Source organism: Gigantopelta aegis, chromosome 4 (genome assembly GCF_016097555.1).
Source record: "Gigantopelta aegis isolate Gae_Host chromosome 4, Gae_host_genome, whole genome shotgun sequence".
NCBI lineage: Eukaryota > Metazoa > Mollusca > Gastropoda > Neomphalida > Peltospiridae > Gigantopelta > Gigantopelta aegis.
Genome location: NC_054702.1, coordinates 85,478,573 through 85,503,944, shown reverse-complemented (window position 1 = coordinate 85,503,944; position 25,372 = coordinate 85,478,573). Strand labels below are relative to the sequence as shown.

The 25,372-nt window shown below is 31.7% G+C and overlaps 1 protein-coding gene across 1 annotated transcript in view; it reads right to left on the bottom strand.

Annotated features, from left to right (window-relative positions):
• Positions 1–25,372, bottom strand: part of LOC121370039 (regulator of G-protein signaling 22-like) — a gene marked incomplete at its 5' end in the record, with an annotated part of 41,225 nt that overhangs the window by 4,371 nt on the left and 11,482 nt on the right. The window contains 15 exons of the mRNA XM_041495137.1: positions 4,396–4,422; positions 6,000–6,145; positions 7,233–7,413; positions 9,000–9,098; positions 9,485–9,676; positions 15,100–15,266; positions 15,749–15,956; positions 16,485–16,647; positions 17,419–17,562; positions 18,029–18,129; positions 18,844–19,042; positions 22,201–22,395; positions 23,754–23,864; positions 24,299–24,458; positions 24,717–24,874. Coding sequence (XP_041351071.1) covers positions 4,396–4,422; positions 6,000–6,145; positions 7,233–7,413; positions 9,000–9,098; positions 9,485–9,676; positions 15,100–15,266; positions 15,749–15,956; positions 16,485–16,647; positions 17,419–17,562; positions 18,029–18,129; positions 18,844–19,042; positions 22,201–22,395; positions 23,754–23,864; positions 24,299–24,458; positions 24,717–24,874 — 2,251 coding nt within the window. The remainder of the gene's footprint in view (positions 1–4,395; positions 4,423–5,999; positions 6,146–7,232; positions 7,414–8,999; positions 9,099–9,484; positions 9,677–15,099; positions 15,267–15,748; positions 15,957–16,484; positions 16,648–17,418; positions 17,563–18,028; positions 18,130–18,843; positions 19,043–22,200; positions 22,396–23,753; positions 23,865–24,298; positions 24,459–24,716; positions 24,875–25,372) is intronic.

Here is a 25,372-nt window from a genome sequence, read left to right as displayed (position 1 = left end):
GGGTGTACGGCCACTATATACCCTCTTCGCTCTCACTAACCACTAACCAACTAACCCACTGTCCTGGACAGACAGCCCAGGTAGCTGAGTTGTGTGCCCAGGACAGCGTGTTTCAACCTTAATTGGACATAAGCACAAAAATAAGTTGAAATGAATGTAATGCCATGAAATGTATTTTTCATCATTTTATCAATATGCGTATCTCCGAGGCCAGACATGTTTTATTCTATGTTTTATGGGCCCACTTACATGAACTTTCTCAATTTAGACTAAAAATAAATTCGAAAACTGTGCCTTTTTTTATTGCTGCCAGTACAATCAATTTATCGACTACACGTGTTAAATAAAATATTTAACATGTTAGCACTCTTTGATTCTGTTTTCACTAGATGAATAAAGTATATAAATGTGAAATAACTAAGATTTAATATTACGGTACATACAGAATATAAATTATTTTAACTCTTAAATCATGTGACATTGCGATTCTCTGGTATTTTAATTTATTTTTATTCTGATTCCACACATTGTTTTGTGTTTGAATTGGCCTGTAAAACAAAACAAACAATGTCTGTTCTGAGATGTAATGGTTATGAAGAAAAGCTATAATCTATTTTTAGAGTATTTTCCTATTCAATGTCAGACTTCTTTTCCTTCAACAGGGTTCGTATTTAATGACAGCACTGAGGTATAAATTGCCATGAGTCAGGAGCAACACCGATGGCACAAAAGTGCCTTCAGTAAAGCTCCTCAATGGTTGCAAAATGTATATATCTCTTGTACATTATCTGCTAGTATATAACATTTGGACATTTGAAATATGTCTACATACAATAACATTTTTTGTGCTGGGGTGTTGTTAAACATTAATTTATTCATTCATTCATTTTACATACAATAAAATAACCTTTCAGTCATGTTTATTTGCTGCAAAAGTCACTTTTTTTTTTTTTAACTGCCATAGGCAGATTCAAAATTGCCATCAGTGGGCCATTTCACCCACAAACAAAATTAACATGGGAGACAAATTCTTAAATTCAAGCCCTGCTCTAATGTAATTTTATCCAGATGTGTTACAGGTTTTCATATTAACAAAGCTTAGTGTCTGTTTTCACAGGCTCAAACTAGGGGGTGCGACTTTAATTTCTTTTTTTTTAATTTGTAGTTAGAACATATTCTTCAAGCATGTTTCAAAAAGCTAACAAGACCTCACTGATTACAGTCTCTATCAGATCCATTAACAAATGGGTCACCTTGCTTTTGTTATTGAATCTTTTTAAATGTTATTATTATTTATTATTATCTTTTAGTATTTCATACCAACTAACTATGTAAGTATAATGCAATATATATTTGTCACATACACATGCATCAATTCATAATTTAAAATAATTTATTAAGTGCTACCTTAAATCATATCATCATTCATATGAAACAACTATGTCACCACAATTCATATTTTTGCAATAGTTGAACGATTTAATGCTAACGAATATATAGATAACCACTACAAAATGTGACAACTATTTCATCAATAATAATTAAATATGTTCTGTTACTGACAGTACCCAGTGCGTGAGAGATTTAAAATAATCCATCTATCCATAATACATGTATTTTAATCACAAAACTGGAAAAAACTTACAATGAAACAAACAATTCCAATATGATCTACATATGTTAAAATAGTCAATAAAACCCGTCACCAAGCACTGATGGACCAGTACTAGAATATAAGTGTAAATTAAGAAATATATGGAAATAAAATATATTAGCAAATGTGATAACAAAATTCATGCAGTGATATATAGTACATGTAGTTTATTGAGAAAAAAAACACCAATCTATAAAATCAATACACATACAAAAATATATATTATATCTGGATGTTGGTACTAAATCTTAAAATTGGACACATTCAGTATAATTTTGGTACACGTTGTACTGAATGTATCTGTAAAATACACAAAGAATATGAATGTACTAAAAATAATTCAAACACTTTCCACAAATTGATATTTGATAGACATACTCTCTTTTTTTCCCCTAGATGACATAAATAATGTGGGTTGTCAGCATTACAAACAGACATAATACTGTGATAAATTAATTATGAAGCTGAATTATGAAGCTGAATTATGAAGCTGAATTACGAAGCTGAATTATGAAGCTGAATTACGAAGCTGAATTATTCCATTTTGAGGGTGGGATCTAGCTCAGTCAGTAGAGCCCTCACCTGAGGTGGTTGCAGTGTAGGATCAAACCACCTCAGTGGATCCATTCTTTGACTGGGGGTTTTCCCTGATAATTGGAATTCAGTACCATGTCTGCCCAAAATATTTTTCAAATATATCTTCATATATAAAATGATATCATATGGGTATGAAGTCCAGTCAGTGATATCATATGGGTATGAAGTCCAGTCAGTGATATCATATGGGAATGAAGTCTAGTCAGTGATATCATATGGGTATGAAGTCCAGTCAGTGATATCATATGGGAATGAAGTCCAGTCAGTGACATCATATGGGTATGAAGTCCAGTCAGTGACATCATATGGGTATGAAGTCCAGTCAGTGACATCATATGGGAATGAAGTCCAGTCAGTGACATCATATGGGAATGAAGTCCAGTCATTGACATGATATGGGTATGAAGTCCAGTCAGTGACATTATATGGGAATGAAGTCCAGTCAGTGACATTATATGGGTATGAAGTCCAGTCAGTGACATCATATGGGTATGAAGTCCAGTCAGTAATAGGAAGGAAATGTTTTATTTAACGATGCACTCAACACATTTTATTTATGGTTATATGGCATCAGACATATGGTTATGGACCACATAGATATAAAGAGATGAAACCCGCTGTCGCCACTTCATGGGCTACTCTTTTCAATTAGCAGAAAGGGATCTTTTATATGCACCATCCCAGGATAGGATAGCACATACCACGGCCTTTGTTACACCAGTTGTGGAGCACTTGTTGGAATGAAAAATAGCTCAATAGGGCCACCGATGGGAATCGATACTAAACCGACTGCACATCAAGCGATCGCTTTACCACTTGGCTACGTCCCACTCCCCCAGTTACTAATATAATATGGGAATGAAGTCCAGTCAGAGGGGTGAAGGGTGTAAATGAGCCAATAAGAAAAATTGCTCAAGGGTGACAAGATGTTACCCGGTAGTTTTCAACTTTGTAATTGCCAGACATCACAAAACGGAAGAAAAAACTTTAGGAGACAAATCCACGTTCAACTAAACTTCTACCAGACTAATTTTGGAATGAAGTCCAGTACATGTATTTTATGGGAGTGAATTCCAGTGATATTATATGGGAGTGAAGTCCAATGATATGATATGGGAATGAAGTTTGATCAGTGACATCATATGGGAATGAAATGAAATGAGTGCATGACATCATTTTGGAAATTAAAAAAATAAAAATATTGTTTAATGACACATTTAAAAAGTATTTTAATTTATGACTACTTGATGTACAACATGGTATTATGGGATTAAAATCCCAATCAATGACTTAATGTGGGAATGAAGTGTAATCAGTGACATCAGATGAGACTGAATAAAATAATAAAAGTCCAGTCAGTGACATCATAAAGGAATGATTTTTTTTTTTTTTTTTTTTTTTTTTTTTTTTTTTTTTTTTTTTTTTTTTTTAACAACACCACTGGAGCACATTGATTAATTAATCATCGGCTATTGGATGTCAAACATTTGGTAATTTTGACTCCTCATTAGAGAAAACCCTCTAGATTTTTTCTAATGCAGCAAGGGATCTTTTATATGCACTTTCCCACAGACAGGAAAGCACATACCACAGTCTTTGTCCAGTTGTGGTGCACTGGATGGAACGAGAAAAAAAACAATCAGCTGAATGGATCCACCGAGGTGGTTCGATCCTGTGACGCAAGCACCTCAAGTGTGCACTCAACCGACTGAGCTAAATCCCACCCACAACACAAAGGAATGAAGTACAGCTTTTAAAAATATTTTGGTTAGATCATGCAGTTTCATTCATGGTGGTGTGTCATTAAACATATAAGTCAATTCAAGTCAGTTTTACAGGTCACAGTTATTGCAATTAAGGACCAACTTAATTTATTATCAGTTCAATTAAAAGTGAATATCACAATATCAAAAACAAAATACCCTAATAAAAACACTGCTTAAAACTCAATCTGCCACAATCAAGAAAGCAATCGTACATTAATTACATGACATACATGTTTTAGACATTGTGATGGTGGTAAAATTATGCATATGTGGGTAGTATAGTGTTCATGGTACAAACGTATAGTGAAAAAATGCATCTCTTAAGATATTAATTTGACAGAAAATGCTCAGTGCTAATCAAACTTAAAATTTTAATACCTGTAAAGATTTCATCTGTGAATCATTCTAGCAAATAAAACAATTGAAAGCTGAAGCAAAGTCTGGTCTACAGACTAAAATGTAAACACTAAGCAACATAACTGCTGTATTTTCTCTCTAAAACAACATAAATAGATGAGTGTTTTTACAATAATCTTTACGTCCGAAAAACTGGAGAAAATGGACATATCAATAATCATTAAGTCCAACGTTAGGGGAAATAGAGATATAGCTTGCTTACTTACATAAATTACTTGTTTAAGTTTGCATGCACAGTATAGTCTCATTTTCTCATGGACGTAACAAATTTTGTAAATACACTCATCAATTGAGCAATCCAGATTGATTTTTTTAGTCTCCAAGATGAAATCTAACTAAGAAAAGAAATATAATATAGGCCTACTGATTAGAAGTCACAGCTGTGACTACAAGTTTGACATGACGAAATTTGCAAGGGTATGTATAAATATACTATTTTACCTAACATGCATCTATTACTAATTATACTGAATAATTTGGAAGTTATTCTATGAAGACATTTTACTACAAAATTCTGCAGCTGGCTAAATTATACTTCTAAATTAGCCTAGCATCTACTACAGCGACTAGAAACTGCCTCTCTCACCCAGCCTGCTTGTGTGTTTATCACCCAAACTCAGCACTTTTCTCAGACGGACAGTACGAGACTGACCCCTCTGTCTGTGGCTGGAAGTGGTAACAGTTTTCACAATCACTCGACATTCAGTAATAAAAATCCATTATATAGTATAATATCCAATCTATCTATAATAATTATTAGTTGTAGTATTACAGAAGTTAAAAAAGTATAGATGAGTATGTAATTTATGTAGGGGGTTATTGTACATTAAGGAAAAATAGAGAAAAACTTATTTCATGCAGAGAACAAACTTATTTCATGCAGAGAACAAACTTATTACATGCAGAGAACAAACGTGTTTCATGCAGAGAACAAACTTATTTCATGCAGAGAACAAACATATCTGATCCAGTATACAAAGTCTTTCAACATATTGGTAAATACTGATACACATATTTAATAAAGTTACTAGAATATTCCCTTTCACTTTTAAAAGTTATTAAATATTTCAATGAAATAAAATTATAATCATCCATTCATCACTGACACCATGTCTTAAAATGCTTTCAGATATAATGTATATACATTCATGTCTTTTCTTTATTGAAAGTGTAAAGAAATATCCAAAACAGACAGAAACATAATATGTATAGTCCTGCACAGAGAAGAATTAAGTAAACTTGTGAAGACATTACTACAATTAAAACAAATTTTAAAACATTTTAATATTGAAAACTTTAATATCATAAGAAAAACATGACCTAGTTTTCTTAAATCCTGAGGTAACAGAAAATCTCAATTGAACAAGAGAAATGAAGACCAAACTAGTGAAAATTAAGGAAACAGTGATAGCTACATTTAATTAAAAGAAATATTTGTATACAATACTAACAGTTAATACAAACTATACCAAGAAAAGCAGGAGCAATTAAAACCTAGAACATGTGGAGAAAACTTTGATTCATGCATGTATAGATATATATATATATAAGAAAAAGAAAATCACCTTGAATCGGACACCGTCAGACAATGATATAGTGTAGACAGGCATGGCACCTTCTGGTATGGGTGGAAGGTCAAAGTTTGTTATTGGAGTTTGGTAGTTCTCTATTGCTTCTCTGCGTTTTCGGACCATTTTCTGATACTTGGTTTCTATGTTAAATATAGAAAATTAAGATTTTATGAAAAGAAGTAATACATGAGATTTTAGAGATAGAATCTGCCCAACTAATTTAGAATTACTTTTTTAATATCAAAACAGTCATATACATATAAAAGATTTGTATAGAATGAGCCATCTTTCATTGTCCTAAGTCTTAAACGAATACAAACACACACAAAAAATAGCAAAAATTGTCCTTAATTACTTTACTTTTTTTCTAAATTGTAATTCAATTGTATTCCTTTATTAATACAAAAGTACCAATGAGATACATGATACGCCCATCAGGAGTTTGATGGAAAACCATATCTATATTAATGAATATGTTATGGGTATGATTCAAGTCTAATTATGTGAAATTTTTGCTATGGGATGGATGGACAGTTTGTTTTGGACCAACCACTAAACAATTTTTACAAACTTGAACGAAGTTATGTGCAGTAGACCGTGAAAAGTAGGTCACAGTGGCCTAGTAATAGTATGCGACACACCACCATCCCAAGTTGTTTTTATATGTGAGGTTTGTGGTCCTGTATGCATCTGTATGCAAGATATGGTCAGGACAAGGATTTACTATTATGTGCAGTGGACCGTGAAAAGTAGGTCACATAGACCTAATAATAGAATGCAACACACCATCATCCCAAGTTGTTCCTACATGTGAGGTTTGATGGTCCTGTATGCATGATATGGTCCAGACAAGGATTTACTGTTATGTGCAGTAGACCCTGAAAAGTAGGTCACAATGACTTAGTAATAGTACGCGACACACTGCCATCCCAAGTTGTTCCTACATGTAAAGTTTGATGGTCCTGTGTGCATCTGTTTGCAAGATATGGTCTGGACAAAAGAAAGTTAACAGACGGACAGACGGATAATGCCATACCATAATACAACCCATCATACATGGGCGTATAACAAACTGAATGTATCTTTTTTATTTAAAAAAATATACATTATTTTTTACTACTACTATTGTTATTATTATGATTATTACTATGACTATGATTATTACTATGACTATGACTATGATTATGATGATGATTATTATTAGATACTTCTTCATGTCCATCTCACCAGGTATTCGTTTGTCTGAAGGAATGGCGGTATTCTTCCTGAAGCCTGCCCAGTATGGCAGCAACTCTTTAAACACTGCAAACTGAGCCTCGTCAAAGATGCTGCTTGCCATCTCCTTGCCCTGTATGTAGCGGTTAGCCCCCTTTAATGTGCGACTCTGACAGTCAGCCGGGATGTCAATCTGAACAGTTCACAGAATCATCATCAATAACAAACTAAATCATACAATTATCTACTATAAAATGCTTACACTATAGCAACTATGACAGTTGACTGGGATGCCAATGTGAACAGTTCACAGAATCATCATAACAACATACTAAATCATTATACAATTATCCATTATAAAATGCTTACAGTACAGCAACTACATGTATGACAGTTGACTGGATGTCAATGTGAACAGTTCACAGAATCATCATAACAACATACTAAATCATCATACAATTATCTACTATAAAATGCTTACAATACAGCAACTATGACAGTTGACTGGGATGTCAATGTGAACAGTTCACAGAATCATCATAACAACATACTAAATCATCATACAATTATCTACTATAAAATGCTTACAGTACAGCAACTATGACAGTTGACTGGGGTGTTAATCTGAACAGTTCACAGAATCATCATAACAACATACTAAATCATTATACAATTATCCATTATAAAATGCTTACAGTACAGCAACTACATGTATGACAGTTGACTGGATGTCAATGTGAACAGTTCACAGAATCATCATAACAACATACTAAATCATCATACAATTATCTACTATAAAATGCTTACAATACAGCAACTATGACAGTTGACTGGGATGTCAATGTGAACAGTTCACAGAATCATCATAACAACATACTAAATCATCATACAATTATCTACTATAAAATGCTTACAATACAGCAACTATGACAGTTGACTGGGATGTCAATGTGAACAGTTCACAGAATCATCATAACAACATACTAAATCATCATACAATTATCTACTATAAAATGCTTACAGTACAGCAACTATGACAGTTGACTGGGGTGTTAATCTGAACAGTTCACAGAATCATCATCAACAACATACTAAATCATCATACAACTATCTACTATAAAATACTTACAGTAAAACAAAATTGACAAATGTTTTAGGATTAAACCACCTCAATTTGATGAAAGTTCAAACCAAAGAGACTGTTTCTAACACTGTCACAGATAGTATCAAGAAACCAAGAAACATAATGCAATGCATGAATTACAGTTTTGTGTTTTGGTTTCTGATCAATGTCCACCCTTGTGCAACCCTGTACTGGGTCTATCAAGCGATATAACTGACTGGTAGGGCTTCCTTTTCTACTGAATAACTTTATATATGATGGCAACATTGATACTCATTAATGGTGCATAATTATATACACTATACTTCTATTTTAAACATGGGCCGAATTTACAATGCCTGTTTAAGCATTGTAAATATATGTAGTTGCATATCTGTAAAACTAAAGCAGCCTTTGTAAATTCAGCCCTATATATTTAACATAAGTATGTAGTTTTATCTACAGATTTAAGTCATTGTTTTATTTAATGTTGATGTTTATGTATTTCTTAAATAAAAACTGTATATAGTTTCTGTTTTTAAAGATAGTGATCACCAATGGACCTAAAACCAAAAAGCTTAATTCAGTATGATAGAGAACTAAACTATTGATAGATTTTGTTTTCTTTTTGTGGTATAAATCTCTATTAATCATTAATATTCAAAGATGCCACTTGCCTGTAAAGAGGGTGGTGTTACAGACTCCAGAAAACAGTCCACCATTGACTGAACTTTGGACTTGAGTAAATCTTCATTTGAATATGCATGGTTAAATGCCTGGAATAAACCATAATTTCATTCTTTAATGATAATAAATAAATTAATTTGAAAAACTTTGTTTTAAAGAAATAAAATAATGAATTTTTCTTAGATAATTTGATGTTGGTAATAACAAGATTGGTTACTTAAAAATTAAAAGGTTAAAATATATACAGTAGAATCTCGTTGGGTCAAACTCGGAAGGGTCAAATACACCACAACTCTTGAACCAAAACCAAAGTCCCGAGTTACATTTACATGTTGTTAATTGACCGAATGTTTATGTCAAACTACCCGATGGGTCAAATACTTTCTCGAGCACCAACAGAATTCAAAGCAACAGAATATATACTATATAAAAAGGAAAAATTTAAAGGTTAGTTAAAATAACATGAAAAGATCACCTTAAATTTCTGTACTTCAATGTAAAAGAACAAATCCTTGTCAATCTGAGGCATGTTGTCTTGCTGTCCGTGTTTGACGAGGTACTTGTAAAAATACAACATGGGAATAGTGAGGTGACCAGCTGCCGACTCACCCAGCGAGTGCAAAAACTCTATCTTGTCTTCTCGGGTTGGCTGAACACGACCCGATCCCTAAAGACAAAATTTATAAATATTAATTAGATAGAAACATTTATATTTTTAACCCTTTGTGAAATGATGAAATGTGCAACAGCACTGACAAAGGAATATGTGATGGTACTGACAAGAGAATGTTTATATCATTACACTGACAGACTGATAATGACTGACGGTATTCCATATTTCTGGGTTTCTGGGATTCCTAAATAATACCTGTGAACAAAAGGTCCAAATACTGATTTGGTGCATACTACCTAACTGCCTGGACCCATAGCCCCATTGCTTAAATATTCAGGCTACCCTTGCTAGAAAAATATATTGCATATAACATCATGGATATATACCCACAGACCAGTACATCTGTGGCTCACCAAGAAGGGTTGGGTGTGTTTTAATAAATTGTTTTACATTTAGTGGATTTGTATGTTTCACTATAATGACGTCAAACATGACAGCTGAGTCATGGGATTGCATCACTATATCTATATACAGTCTTATTAAATAGAGAACACTAAGTTAGTCCTAATTATATTAAGAAATGTATGACAATCAGTAACAGATTGAAAATGATTACTTTCCATCAACCAACTAAATTAAGACAGGTTATAAATGTTGAGCAAAAACTAGTTTGTCAAAAAAATATATACATGTATATATATATATACTAGTAATACAATTTTGTTATATAGCATTAGACACACTATACAGTCTCGTACCATAACACTTTGTTCATGAATTAATGTCCATTATAAACTGAAGCAACTCAGAAATGATTCTATATAAGATACAGAAAATATTAAACGTTTTTGTTACAGTCCACTCAAACAACTAGTCTGGTATTCCGATAACACAATCCTTCTTTCATATTATTTTCATTTTAATGCAGTTAATGCAACATCACAAACATAGTCCAGGGCCCCATTCCACAAAGCGATCTTAGCCCTAAGATCACCTTAAATGCATAACTACCATATGCACTTAAGGTGATCTTAGGACTAATTAATTGCTTCGTGGAACAGGGCCTAGGTCAGTAGCAAGTTCCTTATTTGTCACCAAAGGTAGCAGAGGAAATATTTACAATTTTGAAATCATTTAACTGGTTGAAGAGAAAATAAATATCTTAGAAAATATTTAATTGGTTAAAGGGGAAATAAATATCTTAGAAAATAAAAAACAAAGTTTCATTTATTAGAATATTCCAAGTATGTAATGTATTAAAATAAATTTGATAATATACAACTGCATATTCAATACATTTGATTATTTGTAATTTAATCACAAATACATAGTTTTTACTATATATCCATGTTAAGATGCTCTTGTACAAAAACTGTCTGGCACACAACCATCTTGTGAAGGCGGTAGGACCACTTAGACCACTATGGATACAACAGATCAATTTCTATACCTTTGATGACAATCAGTTACAATAAATGGATAATTTAAATCAATTAAAACACAGAAGTTAAAATAAAGAACAAAGATATTAAACCGAAGACAGATACCACATTATTTAACAAGAAATCACATCTTAAATCAAGTAATTATTCAATACAAAATAGTATTTTATATCTATCTTGAAAAAAATGGCATTTTACAAGTATCTTTAACAATATATAAGTCCTGTAAATAGGTGGGTAGGTAGGTACATATAGGTAGTTAAATAAGTAGGCAGGTAGGTAAGTAAGTAGGTAGTTATATAGGAAGGTAGGTGCATGTATGTACATATTATGGTAGGTAAATGGTAAAAATGTTATGTTATATACCTATACAATGTATAGGGGTATAATACTGTATAGTTTATGAAAAAGAATGGATATATTTTAAATATTATTACAAAAATGTTGATGTTTATTTCTGGTTTTGTTTCACAAACATAAAAATGTAGTAATTACTTTGTTTAACATGGTTAGTTTTAGTTTTCACTTCATTTTGTTATTTCTTGGATTTATTTTTGAAAATTCCAATTAAAAGTGATTATAAATTTAGTTCAATTAAAATATATCTTAAAATAAACCAATACCTCACACACAACCAATTAGAAAGTAAATTATTAAGTGAAAGATGTTTAGTCAGAAAAGTTCAACATATTACAACTTAAAAGTAATAAGTAGATACATGCATTGTTAGAATATATAAAATTTGGTCATCCCTAAAAACAAATTTGTTTGCTGTAACATGAACTTAAAAAACACAAAAAAAACACCTGTATCAGTTTAAAAATTGATGACTAGTAAATATGGCAACCCAGATGATTTTACAAAATGGTCAGGTTATAGCAAACAAACAATATATTTTTAAAGCTGACTTAAAATTAATATATTAATTATTATGTATATATGAGTGGGCTATTACAGCAGTGATGAAAATCCCATGTGAACATGGAAATATATGAGCGAAGCCGGTGCCGTTTCAATTTTAATGTGAGGAGAGAATTAAAATCCACGTGCAGGCCGCCGTCAGAGGCAGTAATGGGTATGGTGCACATTAACAATGTCATACACAGCATGGCCACACGAAGCCATGGCAGCACCATGCTCTCAGAGTATACCTGTCTATGGCGACCCCTCCCTCTAGCTGAAGACGAGTCTATACTCAGGGACGAGGAACGATTGTCCATTGAACTCCCCCTTGACTCTTCCTGCGATCACAATTTAGTTGTCAGTATTTGAATAAAATTAACATTTAGCATCCAGCATCATAATCTATTATTAGTGTTTCAGAAATTAATATTCATGTTGTTAATATAGTTTAAATTATTTTTATGAAATAAATTATCAGTAGAAACCATTGTAAATAAACTAAACTAAAAATAAATAACAAATATAAGTTACAAGCAATATTTTACACAAATTGTTTCATTACTAATTACTGAGATTATATATGTTGAAAAGTATATTCAAATTTTAAAAACTTTACACATTAATTTGCATTAAAAAAAAATGCATATTGAATTAGAATCAACATTTAAATATTACCATGTATTAATTATCAAGTGCAAACAGAACATATACCATTTTATCTTAAAACAAACAATTCTGTATAGCATTTGTTACTCAGTGTAAGTGTTATGTCAGTGCATTTATCTTATTATAAAGGAAAACCACTTAATATCCAAATACTGTTATATTTATATACCCCAGCAGGATAAAGTATTAATATGCAGTCTGTTTATACATCATGTACTATTGTGAAAATTAAGACTTTATGATGTTGCTGGTCAGTAGATATAACCTCATATGGTACATACCCACTACAAATGCAATCCATCATTATATATATGCATACTTTTTTAATTTATCTCTTCAAAATCTTGTTTGTGTCTTTATATTTTTCATGTCAAGTAAATGATATTTTCAACATCTATATTAGTTCATATATATTATATCATATAACTGTAAAAAAGATTCATTAGCTTATAATTTAAAACATTATGCCATTATTTTTCTTCTGCTTAAAGTACATTTAAGAAAAACTAAAATTAAAAGCTCAGCTGTTTTGCAAAAACAAACTGCTACCACAAAAATATTTAACTGATGGAAACCTTTAATTGGTGATTGAGTGTAAAATAATTATGCTAATGATCTTTCACTGGTGATGGCATATAATATTATGTTAATGCTATTACTTACACTAACAGTCTTTGGGTATTGGTGTATCAAACAAATTTCAAACCAGATCAGAATAACAAACACACACACACACACATTGATGGCAGCTTAAATTTAATGCAAATCATACACTTAAATCCACAATAATTATTACTCAGTTCAAAATCACAAACAAGATCCAAACCAATCAACACAATGCAAACTTTAATTAGATCTACATGTATATTTCTCTGTGGAACTTGTCATTCAAATGGCAGCTGCTGTGACATAAATTAGGAGCTTCTTGTGGCAAATCTATCACATTTATAAATAAATATTTCTGCCATGTAAGCTACAGACCATCTGAAATGCTTTGCAACAAAAGAAAATAGAGTAACTGTTAAAAACAATAAGCATATTCCCAGTATATTTTAACAACGTCACACTTTTATTACATTTTATTTACTTTTATTCTTATTTTGGGTGTGGAAGTTATTCAACAATGGAGGAATGTTTCTATATAATGGTATTGTGACCCTGTAAGATGAAGACAAACAAATAAAAATGTTCCCCAAGTGCTTGAATTCAATAAAAAATATTCCCCAAGTGCTTGAATTCAATAAAAATGTTCCCCAAGTGCTTGAATTCAATAAAAATGTTCCCCAAGTGCTTGAATTCAATAAAAGGGCCAAATAAACAGTTTTATCCTGCAACCACTGTTTGTAATTAGCCAATAATAGTGACTGTTTAAAGCCAAGAAATAAACTTCTACTAATCATATCACCTGTCTGTTTGTAATTAGCCAATAATAGTGACTGTTTAAAGCCAAGAAATAAACTTCTACTAGTCATATCACCTGTCTGTTTGTAATTAGCCAATAATAGTGACTGTTTAAAGCCAAGAAATAAACTTCTACTAGTCATATCACCTGTCTGTTTGTAATTAGCCAATAATAGTGACTGTTTAAAGCCAAGAAATAAACTTCTACTAGTCATATCACAAGATTTTTAAAATTGCTCTATTCATTTCAATCAAAATAAATTAATATCTTTATTTAGGAATCATGAGTTTAAAGACTTATTTTTTGACATGATAAATATAGCATATTACAAGAGTTATGTAATGAATTTTGCATGTTGTTTAGTTTGAGCATATCAACATGTTTTTCCCATTCTTCTTCTTGAGTTGCAGGATAGACATAATATCAGGTTAATGACATAAATTATCGGCTTTATCCTGTTCAGGATAAATTGGGAATTCCTCATTCTTACCTTCACAGGATATAGCTGATAACCTCTATTCAAAAATTTTATGTGTAATATGAAGTCCAGTTGGAAAACGTAACAAATTAGTGCAAAACATAAATATTGTGGCTACAGTGAATCTTTGTGAAATTGAAACCTCATTAATCCAGACTCAAGTAATCTATGATCCATACATTTTCATACATACCCTCTTTATCAACCTTAATGCAATGCACATGACATTTCATGGTGATAAAATTTTAGCCAATTAAAAACTGATATACTGAAAACAATGGTTGTACTGGGTTTAACCACATTTAGTAATTAATACTATGGTCAGATGTATGTGAATAAGTAAATTGTTAACAATTTCATTGATTTACAATTTGGCTACAGAGAAATTAATAAACCAGACATTGTTTTAAAATTTTGATCCTATGCAGATTATTGAGGTTTCAATGTACTTGTAGTCACAACTTTACACATGTTTAAAACAAAATACAAACAGTTAATTTTACACTGCTGTGTTCACTGATAAACAATTGTGATGTTTTGTTAGAGGTAGGGAATCAACCCACACAGGTCAAATCAACACGGTTACCCGCTCAAATCTCGATGACCGACCCCATCTATCTCGAGTTGGTGGGCGGGAATATTTTTTTCGACTAAAACTGACTTTAGTTTCTCTCTTAGTTTTTGTGGGGACCTGACTGTCTATATCGTGTTCAAAGACTCGCAGTGTGACAGAGTCTAGATGCATTTCGACAGCTGTTGATAAATTATTCTCATCTTCTTCAATCTAGGAAATTGTATAAAACAGAACAAGCAATGATAAAATGCTAACAGTAGACACATTGTTACCAATAACTGTCTCTCTCTTATAACATAAACAATAAATTCTACAGTTTTTGTAAAACAAGTTTGTAAACATACATCAGTCATATATATTTACAAACTTATTTTACTAGATGGCCAACTAATATAGCTGTTGTTGTAAGAGGTAACTTGATAAATGTTTTAGGTACAGTTTTAACAACTATCAAACCAACAATCCAATTCTGCAAATTGTATTTATAAAAAGGTCAAAATGCAAAATACTATTAAGAAAACAACATCTCCAACAGATGCAAGACACTAATGTGCTCTACTAAGCGCACCATGCAAACACTACAACACTTGTAATTTAAATTAGCATTTCTACAACATAACAAGAGACAGATACTCATTATTCATAAAGGATTTCTCTTAACAATGGTCAATAAAAATGAGTGTAGAATTCTGTTTATGTGACAATATATTATTTAAACATTTCAAAACAAAAAGCAAACACATTACTTTTCCTTTCCCCTTCTTCCTTTTCCAGGTACCACAGTTTTCATTGCCCATCCTCATGGCTATTTCCGCTTGGGACATTGTGGACAAATCTTTAGGGGCCACCCCAAACTCCTCAGACTGGTACTGTAAAATGATTATATCAGTTATATTTTCTTAATAAACAATTACGTTTACATATCATTTATTACACATATTAAGTACATCCTTTTGAATGAATAATCTATTGAGATTTCAGGCATTGGGTTAATAAAAAGATATTTGAACTCATCAATTTTAGTATCTAGAGTCAATTTGTTGAATACTTCAAGAATAGATTCAAAATCTGACTTTTTCAGTCAACCCAGGTGCAACAGAATATAACTAAATCATTTGAACCGATTGTGGAAAGGATTGAGATTTGGGACAGTGATGGTGGTAGGGTCTGGAGGTGTCCAGGTGCATGAATTGGCCAAAACTCTTCAAATGGTTATTTCTTAGATGCTAAGCTGGTTGGAAATGAATGGTCATATATTCACATGGATGTTTTTAAAAGGTGTTTTTAAAAATAAAACGGTTACACCTTTATGTATTGAAACTAAGTTTTGTACAAATAAAAGATTAAAATTTTAAAATATTAATTGTAATTATAAAATGTTTTGTTTTAGCTCTTACTATTAGGAACTCTTTGAAGCACTCTTCAATCTGTGACAAAACATGTTTTTGCATATCTTTGATGGTCGCAGTTTTAGGACGATCCTGCTCCCCATCAAGTTTGGCCTTGATTTTATCAGGCATCTGGATAAACTTCTTACTATGCTGCTGGTCTAGGTAGGTCCTGGAAAAAACTATGAATATGAAATAACCTGCTATTGAATTAAACCTTCACAGGGTATAGGTACTGTTTAAAAACACATTCCACTTGCACATAATTTACTTAATGAAAATGTCATCTGAATAAACAGAATTTGTCTGATATAGACAAAAACATTTTGGTTTCATATCAGTACATAAAACGATAAAAGTGGCTCTTGGTCCATAACTGTACTATTTTCCACAAGTGATGAAAAGTGAATCAACTTAAGAGGAATTCTGTCCAAGTAGAACAATAGAATATTTTTAATATTTTTATTAAATTTTGATTTTAAGGTAGTTTCAGAGGAAACAAGTTTTATAAATAAAACAATGGCAGTCCCTTATAAAATACTGCTGCCTTTGAGGTCATTTTACTACAATGCTATCTACAGTGTGCGATTTTGAGGAGAGTCTGAGAGCCCGAGGCTTGCAAAAATCATATAGGATTCTCTAGCTTGGTTATCTTATGAGCCCACATGGCTCGTAAAATTTTTTATACAAATTACATTGATTCTTGTTGAAATGACACAGTCAACATATATCTCAAAATCCTAGCAAACCACAGTCTTGAATACGATCTTTTCCATGGTTTCATGCAAAACATGTAGTGTATGTTTTGTTCTATTGGAGGTGCACAGCAGGGCTCACTGGGTTGATGATGGGCTCTAAAGATTTGCAAACAGGGAGAACTTATGACACTTAAATTTTTAAAACCAAAATCACACACTGATATAAAATAGACATTTTAACTTACTTGAAGATATGGGTGGCATGAACATCCTTCCTTTGTTTGCTTTCAAGATCAAAGTGAGCTGAGAGATCATTATATAAACTCTGTAGATGAATCATTTCTTTGTTGTCCTCTTCATGGAGGTACTTTCGAAACATGGCCATCACTCTGAAATATCACATTCAATTTATAGAAAAATATACAAAAATTAATTATTTAAAATGGTCAATTTAAGGAATTTAGCAGTTTATATAACTATGAGTACCAAATGATAAAAATAATAAAAGTAAGTTATGGTGTGAAAATATCAGAGTTCTGTGAGATAACTTATTATATTTTGGGATTAAACAAAACCTACTTATATGTGGCACAAGTTCGAAGGTGTATTAACTACTGACTTTCTTGTCCCCTTATTTCAGGTTCCTTTTGTTGTTATGGGTTTTTTGGGGGTGGGTCAGGGGTGTGTGGGTTTTTTTAAATTATATACCTATAACTATCTGCAATTCTTTTAAACTACAAAGTTTTCCTTATTAAAGGTTACAAGAATGCAATTCTGGGAAAATGATAGAGACTTCATTAAAAGTTTCAACAATCATTACAATAATATGAAAAATTAAAGATCTAGTCAACTCACTGTTTGTTTGAATGCATATCAAGAAATGTTGGAAAGTCCTTTTCTGTATCTTCAATCTCCATACGATCCCCTTCATCAACATCAGATTTAGATCTTCCATCCTAATAAAAGCAAAGTAATTAAAGCATTAACATTCATGAGGTGAATTTCCATCACAACACATTTAACCTCCTTTACTTGATGGCAGCAATTTAGATTTCCTAATAAAATATTACTTTATACCAAAAAACATTTTTAAAAACCATGAAGTAGTATCATTATATCCGAGTCCCAACCAGCATAACTGGTACATCAAAGGCCATGGTGTGTTTTGTCCTGTTCATGGGAAAGTGCATATAAAAGATCCCATGCAACTAATGAAAAACACCGCCTTTTATATTTGCCTGTTTCCCCATAGCACGATTCATAGATAGTGTTGACACCACCATCCCCATCTTCAGTATAAAATCCTGGCTATGTCAGTGATGGAAAAATGAAGCAGGTTTTCTCTGAAGATTACATGTTTAAATTATCAAATGTTTGACATTAATTAATCTATTTGCTCTAGTAGTGTCATTAAACAAAACAAACTTGAATATGTGAGTCCTTTTTTGTTCTTTTTCTAGATATGAAATGATGGTACACTTTTATATTTTATTTTCATGCTTATATATGCATGCTGTTCTTGGTACATATTTCAACTGTCTTGACAATATTATTAAGAGACAATGTTTATATTTTGTTTCATTTCAACAAACTATCCTGAGTTTCTAGTTATTAAAATCCAAAGGGGAAGTAATATTCTAGAAATATATATTTTTATATACACTGCAAACCTTTGATGCTCCAAGCTTATTTTCCCTTTGCCTGCGGTATGCAGCCCGCACAGCTTTTCTCCGTTCTCGTTCCATTTCTTTCCGTTTCTCCTTTCGCAGCAACTTGTTCCTGGCATACCTTTCCTCATCCATGTCCTCAGCCAATGACAAGGCTTTCTGAAGACGCCTGGCACGCTCTGACATTGTAGAACCAGGATACCTTAGAAGTATAAATGATATCACAGACACTCAGCACAATCTCACATTGTGGAACCAGGATACTTGACAGTATAAATGATATCATAGACACTCAGCACAATCTCACATTGTGGAACCAGGATACCTTAGAAGTATAAATGATATCACAGACACTCGGCACAATCTCACATTGTGGAACCAGGATACCTTAGAAGTATAAATGATATCACAGACACTCGGCACAATCTCACATTGTGGAACCAGGATACCTTAAAAGTATAAATGATATCACAGACACTCAGCACAATCTCACATTGTGGAACCAGGATACTTGACAGTATAAACTATATTACAAACACTCAACAAAATAGTGTGATTTAGTGGAATCAAATCAGCTTTAAAGGAAGAAATTAGTCTAATCTACAGACAAACCATAACATATTACAAAGTAGTCTATTATAAACACAGTAGAACCTCAGTACCATTAAATTTACACTGTATGCTCGATTAGAAAGGAACAGTTTACAGTTCAAATCATATTACAAGAATTGATGAAAAAACATAAATACATTTAAGGTTTTAATTACATGTAATATACAATGGTTAGACATTCTGTGTTATTCACTGACAAAAAGGGATTGATACCTCACAAATCTTATAAATATAAGTGCTCCAAATATTCTGACACTGGAATCTGAAGAACTTTAAAGTATACTGTAACATAATTACATAACAACAAACATTATAGTAGAACCCAGGTACCTTTAAAGTTCTGACTGTATGTTATACCTGAGTGCAAATTACATTAAGTCAGTAAAATTATACAACATACAAAAGAAAGCAGAAATTAATAAACCATAACAAACAATAACAAATGATCATGCAATATTAGTATATTATATATGAATACAAAATAACCTTTCAAATTAATTCACAATTCAGCTGGTCATTCAGATTAACGCAGCTGGTGTAACATACTGAAGAAAGTACTGTATGTTATGAGTAAAATATCCTGTTTACACACCCCTTGTTTAAATAATAATAATAAATAATAATAATTATAAATATAAAAAATAAATTATATAAAAAAAAAGAGGAAAGGAACAGCAAATGAACAAACAAAAAAATGGAATAAAAATATTGTGACCAATTTCTTACATACCTGGAATAATTTATATTATATATCTTACGTAGACAGAGAACCTACCAATTTTTTCCTTTAATACAAGTCAATGACATATTATTTTGGACTCTCTAAGTTGTATGTATTTTTCTAGGCACTTACAATTGTGTCTTTAATATAGTATTTATAAACTACCTGGATATATATTCATGCAAGCTAAATGAATTCTGATATGACTATCTTTTCTGTCTTGTTCAGATACATTTATTTGACCAATCACAACACCAATGATTTAAGCAGCTTAATGCATTCACAATGACTGCTCATCACATGCAATGACATTGGCTCATATTGGATCTACTTATTAATGAATATCTTTAAAGCAGAATGAAAAGTTAGATCCAACTGGACACATATGTAATACAACTGTACAGGTATAGTACAAACAGACAGAAAAACAAGAACCAATATAAACTGATGCAAACAAATACATAGACTTGGCTGTATTATGAATTAGATAAGTATAATTATACTTTATACATTAAGAAAATTATGTACATGCATTATGCATTAGGACATAATTAAATTATACTGTATTATTACACAGGCCTGTAGGAACTATATCTGGAGTGGGGGAGCACAACCTCCAGTGGAAAGGGACAGTCTCTAGTGGAGGGTGGGGGTGGCACAAGCCTGATTTTTATCTTTATTTATATAAAGAAGGACCAAAATATGTACATTTTCATGCTTGAGTGGGAGGGTACAGACCCCCCCCCCCCAGCTCCACACCTGATTCATATCGGCCTGTTATATTATTTATCAAAAAAGCTTATTTTATTATGCATCAGGAAAGTAGTAATACATTGAATATTTGGAAAACATTAATATATTAATTATGCATCAGAAAAGCATTGTTATATAGGATATTGTGAAAACATTGTAAAGTTTGTTAAATGTTATGCATTGTTGCATCACTTATGCACATGACATATATCACTAATTTGGTTTTGAAAATATTTTATTGAATATATATAGTTTCATTTGTTTTTATTGGTTTGTAATTCGAAAAGGAAACCTGCACATCATAATCTATGAACTCATTCATCAGTTCAGTTGATAAGGTCATAGATTCTTTATCATGGGTGCCGAGATCAAACAGCACATTTTAACATGTTATAAATATGGCTTGTTTAATAATTAAAATCAAATAAAATAAAATTAAGAATTAAAAAACAAATGTTTACGGTATCTGTTGTTTGTAGCTTTAAGATTATTGTATTAATTCAAAATGTAGAAAATAGAATGCATAATTTATGTTTAGGCATACAATAAAAAATATGCAATTATAATAATAAACTGTTGGTAGCTATGGGCACCCGCAGGGGGCAAGACATGTTAGCACATTATATTAAAGTATAGGTGGTCGGGCATGGCAAATAACAACAGATAACATTTTTTAAATATATTTTTCACAATGTACTAACATTTGTAGACAAGCATATATCTTGAACATATAAAAAACAGTCACTGCACCAAATTGTTGGATCAAATGAAATAATTTTTTACAATGAAAAACTGTACGATCCAAACAAATAATTTATTAAAATTATAATTGTAAATATGATGAATAATAAACTGAATTACTATGAAGGATGTTTTATTAAAACATTTAGCTGAACTCCGGTTTCACTCTGGTTGTGCATGTACTTCAATTTTAAAGGGCTCAGGGATAGGCTCCCATGGAACATTTTGAAAAGTTTATCTTCCAAACTGCAACTTCCTGCTTTCTAAAAGTAAAATTCCTCAAAGTAAATGATGATAAATGCCTATATTTTAAATCTCTAAAGTTAATATATATATTTTGTTTGGCAAATATATGTCAAAAACAAATTTCAGGCCTACTTTCATGAGGGTGAAATTCCCCCTTGCCCCCTGCTGTGGACGCCCATGTTGGTAGCTACATAATGTAAGTACTGATATACATATACATATATATATACTACTACATATACAATCAACAATATCATCAAACGTCTACAAGATCTATCAGTCAAGAGAAAACGCTGAAAAAAATTCCCATAAATCCACCACAAAGAAAACAAAATCCTGAATTAAAGCCACATTGTGAAATTAAGACAGATTTAGAATAAACAACAAAAGTTCCCATATCAACTCCCGCTATACTGAAGGAGCAAATTCCAACACAATATATACATGAACCACACCATGCAACATACCTTACTGGATCCAATCTGTATTCACAAAAATCATACAGGTTGTTAGTCACAGCTACAGTCAGTGTATCATGCTATGTATACTACACAATTAAACATTGGTTGTACTGTACATGTTAATCTCTATCATTCTAGCCAACAAAGGAAATTCAGGCCATCCTGAAAAATTCTAAAAGCTTTACATTCCAGACTCAAGACTCTAACAGCAATGGCATACAAATTGTATGCTTGTGACATCATTAGACATTTGAGTCTAGACTATGAAGTTTTATAAGCATGGCCCAGTAGTAATTTTCAATATATTTTTTAACATGGGGAAAAAGCAAATGCACAAATTTATGGTTTGAAAAAAAATGGCTACTGCTGTTTATTTCACAATATGTACAGTATACACACTGTACATGCAGTAGGTGACTGTTACAACAAATAGTATTTTTAAGGTTGGCCTAATTGATGTCTATATAAATTTAGGCAATGATAATAACTCATATATGCAAGGACTAATTTAGTAATCTGAGATATGGGTTATAAGAATAGAAATTGTAGGTGGGGGTGGTGATGACTGAAGTTGGTAGTAGATCAAAGCTGCCAGAGGTGTAAAATGTCTTGATATTTGATTATTTGGTATGGGGCCGTCCATAATTTTCAACATTTTCACGAGCGTACAAACCGTACACTTTTGATCACCCCCTCCCCCTCCCCTAAAAGTGTACATCCCTAAATGAAAAATGTTGATCAACATTTTTCATTTTCAAAAAAAGTGTATGCTGGCCCCTTAACCCTCTCCCCCCTGCATACGGTTTGTACGCTCATGAAAATGTTGAAAATTATGGACGGCCCCTTAGCTAATATGGGTTTTGGGGTTGGGGAGGGATGTAGCAGATACTAATACGGTGATACTCTATACATATTATAATTTTCTTTTAAATGTTGCTAAAAGATTATTATTATCTAAAAAAGAAATAAGAAAAATTTAAATGTGTTGTAAATTAAAGTAAACTAGCTGATACAAATGTATATGATATTATATTTGAGAAAACTATTATAATCCTGTGAAACAAATATTAAATAAAATTACAACTTTCATTGGTAAACTACACTATATATTTTGTTTGTTTTAGTACTTATATAGCATCTGAATGAAAAACTAAATTCTGCATTTCAAAACAAGATTGAATAATTTTTTGCCATTAACATTCACATACAGTAATGAAGATAGCATTTGACCAAAAAATCTGAAAAACTTTGCAAGGTGTTGAGAAGTAACCCATGTTACTGTGAGCTTTTCATGGAAGAGCACGGGCAGGAACAATTTTAGGGTAGGGTAAAACACAAAAATCTGGAAATCTCCAGATAATTTGGATCTCTCCACATACCTTCGCACCCAAGGCCTGGGTCTCTTAATGACAACCTCTGTGTTCGTGACGATTATTTCTATAGCTTCAGCCGTGCTTGGGGGACTTCCACCTTCAGGGCGTACCCGGCAACTGTATTGTTATAGATTGCAATGAAAACCAGATTTAGACTTTTTAAAATACAATATCAAACAAAATTTACTTACAAAATAGTATTCATAACAAGTTATAACAAAAATGACAGTTGACAAAAAATCTTTTAAAAAAACTTTGCTGTCTTGAAAATTAGGGGAATTCTGTGAGGTTTTTCATAAAAGAACAAAGACAGATGAAACAGTTTTTAGGTAGAATTAAAATCCAAAGGAATTTCACCTCTATATTATTATTTAAGCATTTGTGATTAAACTTTTTGTGAGTTTTAATTTTTTTTCTATAATTGGGAATGAACTACTTGTTAAACACCAAAGATATTTTGAAAACAGAATACTAAATGAGGGATTATTTCTTAATTAATTTGGCAACAGTTTACTTGTATCATCAAAACAAGACAAGAAATAGGCACTAACTCTAAGAAAGCCTTCAAATCCTCCTTCAAGAAGCGAATCCAGTTGTCTTCCAACTTCTGAACTGCTTGATATTTGGCAGTATCATAGACAGACGAATCAACAAAATCACGAGCATTCAGCAGATTTTTATATAGTTCATCCCGGTCTTTGCTCGACAAACCTAAATATTCAGTAATAAATCTCAGCAATATTAATAGACCTATATTTCTTAAACAAAACTAAAGCAGCACCTTTTAATTAAGAAATTTATTTTGTGAGTTGAAATTTATTTAAGCATTTTTGTTTGCTTTTTTTTTAAATATAGGGTTTATATGGATGAAATAGATTTAAATTGTTTGACCCTTTCCCTAGACATAAAATGGCATGGTTAATGTATTAACATGGTGAAGAAAACAATTTTTATCAAATGTTGACTCACTAATATTATGTGGACTGTCTTGTGACAAATATTTGTTGTAGATTGACCATGCATGCTGTAACCGTAGCAACCGATCAGCAGATTTGTCTTCTGTTGCACCATATTCTGTGACATCCTGCCAGAACAGCAGGTTTGACATAAGATTCTTGTCTGGTTGTCTGCAGAGAAAATAAAAAGCATTGTTATACAGATAAACATATATCAAGTTCTATTAATTAAGAATGTCAAAAGTTTGTTTTGTTTGATGATACCATTAGAGCACATTGATTAATTAATCAGAATGTATAACAAATTGGCCTAATTGTTTTTGAAAAACATTAAAGCCAGAAAATCATAACATTTCATTAAAAATGTTATCTCTAAAGATTTGAACTAAGGAAAGACAATGCTTATAGCTGGCAAAAGAAAAACTAAATAAATGAACTTTGGATAAAACAAAAAAAAACAATAAGTTAAAAAAAAAAAAAAAAACCCAGAAAACCCCAACTGACCACATGTGAGTAAATCCCCAACCATATGAATACTTAATTTAACACAATTAATTGAAATGAATTTAGCTAAACTGAACTGAAGTAAATTCAATTTGCATATCAAAGGTCATGGTATGCTTTATCCTGTACGGGTATGTGTGTATATTAAAAAAAACCTCTTGCTAA